General features: G+C 35.5%; 1 protein-coding gene across 8 annotated transcripts in view; it reads right to left on the reverse strand.

Moving 5' to 3' along the window:
* The window catches only part of INIP (INTS3 and NABP interacting protein), a 41,493-nt gene that overhangs the window by 31,744 nt on the left and 3,749 nt on the right, over positions 1–6,000 (reverse strand). For 5 of the 8 annotated variants that reach the window (XR_014896654.1, XM_085311513.1, XM_085311508.1 and 2 more), the window contains exons 3-5: positions 3,764–3,913; positions 1,997–2,099; positions 33–123 (exon numbers count right to left, since the gene is read on the reverse strand). Coding sequence is in view for 7 of the 8 variants with exons in the window: in XM_085311513.1 (XP_085167639.1) it covers positions 33–123; positions 1,997–2,099; positions 3,764–3,830 (261 nt within the window). In the remaining variant the exon portion in view is untranslated. Of the gene's footprint in view, positions 1–32; positions 124–1,996; positions 2,100–3,763; positions 3,914–6,000 lie in introns of those variants that run through there. The other 3 variants (XM_085311512.1, XM_085311511.1, XM_085311514.1) reach the window with 2 other exon arrangements.

The following is a 6,000-nucleotide window of genomic DNA, read 5'->3' on the forward strand; positions in this document are numbered from 1 at the left end:
ATCTAGAACAGAGCCAAGCACTGTCAGCTCACCTGCAGAGCAGCCTTCTGCTGTGCYGCAATGTGCTGTTGCTCAGCATGATCACGGAAATCCTTGTTCAGCGGTGATCTTGCAAGTGCAATGCTGCAAGAAAGAATGGTACCATGAGTATGACATCAAACATTAGCAATTTTTAGAACAACGGCTTTGTACGTTCACCCTTACTGCCCAGTGACTCTCCTAAGTAACTGTGATAAACTGTAGCACTAACTACAGCTCCACAGTCTTCGTCACAAGAAGTTCAGCTTTGGCAGGTGGGCTGCACAGCTTTTAGTTAAAGAATTGCTTAATGATACATAAATAAATATCCTCTGATGGCAGAGTACCTAAAATTGATCTTGTCCATGTATCTCAGTTCAGCATATGCTATATTTCAATTYAGAAACTCTAAATAGCTTTTTTTAAAAGCTTTCATTGCTTAAGAATCATCCTCCATGTTAACCAAAAAAGAAGTAGTAAAAAGTAGCTGATGTTAGTTCTCTGAATAGGTAAGATGATCTGTCATCCCTCCGATAAAAATTAGCGAAGACCACCATCAGAGTTCTATTGCAATGAAACTGATAACTGTGTCTGAAACAAGACTCTGAAGACAGGCAGTGAAAGTCCAACTCTTCTCAGTCATACAGACAATGATATGAAAAAAATTCTCCAATAAGAGATCCAAGGACACTCATCACTTGAGCTTCCTAGCAGCTCCAATGTCAACTGCTGAGTTAGTAACTCAGATTTTCAAAAGCAGTCATTCCTGCAAGACAAGACCTTTAGCCAAATCTACACCCTAATTAGTCTAGAGTCCAAAATCCTTGCCATCCAAATGTCATTTGCTTAAAATCATGTRTCAGCTCTCTATGCCCAGAACTATTTGGCTGCTTGTTTGTGAGCTTCTTCCTTTCCCTTCAAAATTATTAAGTTGCAAATGTGCACAATGGAATGTGGAGTTTGTTTCCTTATAGGAAAGAAACCAAACGAGTACTCACAGAAACTCTGCTGGTCTAGCAATGAAGCATGAAAGTATTGCTGCCAGGAATCACGGGCTGTGCAAGTTATTGTAGTATTGGTATTTATCTTCTTCTATAATCAATAATTGTGCTTGAATAGTACCTGCATATAGAGTCACTTAGGAATAGAATTTCACTGATTTCAAATACGCCTAACTCTTCTGTCAGTAAGAAGATGATAAAGGTGGCCTACAATCTCTTTGAAAAAAGAGGTAAGAGCAGACTCTTTGTTCAGAGAAAATGACTCTTCTACAATTCTGTATGTAACACATTTTATCTAGAACACGGCACTGCCCTCAATTCATGCTAGTCCAAAGGCTCAGAGCAGTCTGCACTTCCCCATGCAAGTTAGAGTGTGATTCTAGTTATCATAACGTGACAAAAATGCAACCCTTTTTTGTCTTAAATGAGACATATCCCAATGACAGCTCCAAAACTTAAATTAGATCATTACGTCTTACATGTAGAATTATCCTTATAACAGTCTTTTATAAAAACATACACAGTAATATAAACTGGCTTGGTTTTGCATACAGGCAAGAATGCAGGGAGAATGCAGTAATTTACTTCCTTCTGTAACTATTTTTCACTAAAACATAATACCCCTGAAACCAACATTCTGTTATCTATATTCTTTAGAGCATTGTATCTTAATAATTAAATGCTTTCTGGGTGCCTGCTCTCTGATTYTTGAAATAGACTTTCACACAGTTAAGTAAGCATACTTATTTTTCCCTTTCTCAAATGAAAATTATGTAAACGAAAATTCAGAGGTAGTAAACAATTCTAAATACAAATATATTCTCACTTTGTAAAGTCTCTCTGACTTGTTATTGAGGATAGTCAGCGCATACATCTGGTAGGTGCTTACACACATTTACAGCTTACATATTAAAATAAAAATTAACTTATATTTTGTTTAAACCAGTAGGATCCATACAGGTATAAGAACAAAGTACCTGGCTCCAGGGTGATTTGTGGAAGATTGGTTTTGCATAAGTAACTTTCTCTTCTCCTTGTCTAGTTCTGCCAGAATTGCAACTCTATTTTTATTCTGGAAACCTGATGAGAACAATAGAAAAATATTAGAGAGGTTTGTTTTATTTCTGTGAGCCAACTCTAACCTTGTGATATTAGTCTCTACACAGCTATGACATTATGATGAATATATTAATCTTCAAAACTTCACATCAATCTGAAAGGCTATTCATATATTGGTTTTATTTTTCAGTTTCTCATTTTACAACATGAAGTAACTTTCTAAAGCTAGCATACACACTAATGCATTTTAAAATATAATCTATTATTTGAAGTTAGGTCTCCTCACTTCCCAAGCCAGTTTTGGTGCTATAGCCAAGGTATATGATCAAATATTTGCCTTTCGGTGAAAAAATTAAAACTTATCATTCAGCTGTAGTTTTAATGATTGCATTTTATATCTAGAATCTGTTAACAACAGATGAATATATTCAGGGCACAATTCATTATGCCAGTACACTCAAGTTTAGCATATGCAACAAGATTAAGACCACCAACAAGCTTGCACATGTACTCATCCATAAATACAATTATAACCTTTTACTTAGATCCATGCAGAGAAGTTTTAGTTTTAATATACCCTTGCATATATGCTCTACCCGTGTACTGAGTTTGGAGTGGGCCTGCAGGGCTGGAATAGAGAAGAAATTACAATGTCTAGGCACAAAATGAGAACGTTGTCATTGTTGTGTAAATTGCTCTCTAGAATCACAGAGATACTAAATAAAAGGTTAGGAACCAGCATGCCTGCGAGTCTGGAAAAAACCTAAAATGGATGCCATTTATATTTTTTCAAAGTTGTTTTCCCAAAGACAATTGTACTCTGTACAAATGAGAATGTGGCAGAACTGTTGTGCATAAACAGGAAATCATATGGACAAGGATTTCACTGTATCTCTATGTTAACTATTCTGTGACTACCAAATAACCAGATATACAAGTCCCTCCTGTTGCCCAGTGTACCACAAACAGCTCAATTGTGGAACACAGCTACAAAGCTCATTCTTACAAGCTTTTATACTACTAAGACCACTCCTCACATCAAGAACACAGAAACTTTTTCTCTTTGATTTGTAGCTAGTTTCTAAATACAAGCAAGCCACTACTTTATTATAAAGAGATGAGTTTCATTGTAAAATAATGAAATATAAAATTATAAAATAATATAAATAGTTTCATCAATTGGTATTTTCCTGTTTGTTAGTTTCTTCAAAATGCATTAGTTCAATTTAAAAAAGAAATATTTTGAAAATGTACTCCTTCACAGTTCTTCATTATTTCTCTGCTTTCTAGGTAGGTTTTTTTTGCTTCTTGTATTAAATATTATGTATTCATAGGCATGTTAAAACACAGTTGATCTCCATTAGTGTCCTTTACTACTGTATAATCTTAAGATACTCATATTTGTTCAGTCTAATGCAGAAACAGACATAAAAACGGATACACAAAAGTGTACTTCATCTATTTATCTGACTACAAGCTCCAGAATGTGCCTGCAACAGTACAGGAATATAATAAATAACAACATCTTGTTTAGAAGCTCTTCAGTGAAGGTATACTTTAAGAGATACAAAGGCAGAGACATACTGCTAACAAATTAAAATTCAATGCATCTGAATGTAGTTGGCCTAGACCTTATTTTCTGGTGAATTCTGGAGACTGATGCTGTAATAAGAAGACTGAAGTACCTTTAAGGGGGCCTTTGCTAAAGTCCTCTACGCAGTATTCAGCCAAAAAGCTTATAACTTGACACATTACTCAACAGCCTTCTGTTGGTGCTTGTTTATCTTGAAAATGCATAAATCAAAATTCATGTTTTAAGTCAGACAATATGGGGGCTGAAGATAGAAAAATGAGACTTTTTTAATTTAGGTTATTGACAAGGCACAAATAAAGACTAGGTACGTTCTACATATATCATGAAGCAGATGGTATGATTCAGTAAACTTTGAGATATTTGTACGAACAACAAAAAAAGCTCTATTTTTAAAGTGATTATAGATGCTTTTATACATTTTCAGACCAATATAAAACTCCCAATCTTCCATAATAGGGACATGTTTAAAAACAACAAGAACAAACCAAAAGAAAAAAGGAAGCCATCCTCATTAACATCTTTTAATGTCTGTTAGAAGCAGCATATAAAATTTCAACAAAGCAACTTCTTAATCAAGAGCTTTGAGTTTAGATTCTTGTAACTGGGTAGAGCAGCATTACTGATTTAGAGTACTTTGCAGACAAAAGAGTCCTAAAGCAAAACGACCTGTTCAAGGGAGCTAAAGAAAACAATAGCAGCATTAGGTATCAGATTCACAACTTCATCTTAGGATTATTCTCCTAAGGTACAAGTATCAAGACATTTAGCGTTTAAGTATGTCCTTTTCAATACCTGCATTTCTGATACTAAGCACAAAATTGGGTGCTCTGTCATAGCACCCACTGACACTCATATCTTTAAGAGCTCACAGTAGACTTCATTCTTAATACACACAACTAACCCAACTGCTCCACCTCTTTATGACAGTCAATTCTACTACAGCATAGCAAAAAACAGGATTTCCTTTATCTACTTTGAGGTTCTTGCTTTTCATCTCGTATCTTTTACCTGATCCACTGGTCGCTTCAAACTCATCTCATGTGTATATACTTTTTATTTCTAAAAATGTGTTATTTCTCATTTGCCAATATATATGCATAACAACAAAGGTATCAAACTACATTCAAGATATACTTCTATTTTGAAAAATGGTTACAAAACTGGACATCCACTCTAAGCTCTGCCTCCATGCATTAAAAGGCACTGTCACCACTCACGTTGCCTGCTCAAYTCAGAAAGCATAGCACAGCAATTTYGTTACTGAAGTATATGCTCTCAGAAACGGTAGCCTTCATTAAGTGAAACAGCAACCTCTGAAAAAGCAGAATCTAAAGAGGCTATTCATTACACACTGCTCAGGGAAAAAAAGGTGGAGTAACTGTATTCTTATTTTCTATTCTGCTTATGACTACTGGCATCAAAGTATCATCTAGCAGCCTACCCCATATCAGTACTTTTCAGTAACAATTCACATTCTGATATGCTCTCATGTGTTGTGTGACAGTGAAGCAAAAGGCATACTAGTAACTCAATAAATTAACTTGAATTGTTAAAGGACGTATTAATATTTTAATCTGTCCCTCCTGACAATAACTACATGCATAGGTGAATGTAAGCCATTGGTGCTTTATGGATGCAAAGTTCTTCAGGGAACGTGAAGAGATTCATTACAACCCTCAAGCCCTAAGCTTGCACACAGATCAGAATAAAATGCAGACAGTGGCATAGTTTGTAGATGATTACATTTTTAAATGCCAAACAACATTTTTAACACAAACTCCCTGGACAGAACACTATATCCGCGTGCTCAGACTGTGTTACATGAATATGCTCATACATCTTTAGGCCAAAAGGATAAACAACCACCAGAGCATAAAAAAGACACCTTACTAAAGTGCTACAACTTCAAGCTTGTAACATGGCACTTATTTCAAGAGTTTGTCTTTGCCAATGTACCAGAACTTTTCTTTTGGGAAACTCTGATCCTTTCTGAAGCAAGGTATGTATTTCTTCCATCAGTGGGGACCTAAAGGAAAATGACCTTCTTGAGCACAATCATGCTACTCTCACTTCAGGAGGGCTTCCTCTAGGGAAGCTTGCATGTAGAATGAAATCTTTGATTTTTAATATTCAAGGTGTGCTTTGCTCTTGCTATGGACAAATAGAAGTATTACAATAGCAGCATTGTTAAGGCATGTTGTAGAAGCTCTGTGAAGTATTATTGCAGAAGAAATGCAATACTCAATACTTTAAAGTAATTGCTTTAGTTCAGAAACTGATTTTTTGTTTTTCCACCAAAGCGCACCACTATGGTCTATGAAGTCATCT

This window comes from Rhea americana, unplaced genomic scaffold (genome assembly GCF_003343005.1).
Source record: "Rhea americana isolate MKP2758 unplaced genomic scaffold, rheAme1 scaffold_342, whole genome shotgun sequence".
NCBI lineage: Eukaryota > Metazoa > Chordata > Aves > Rheiformes > Rheidae > Rhea > Rhea americana.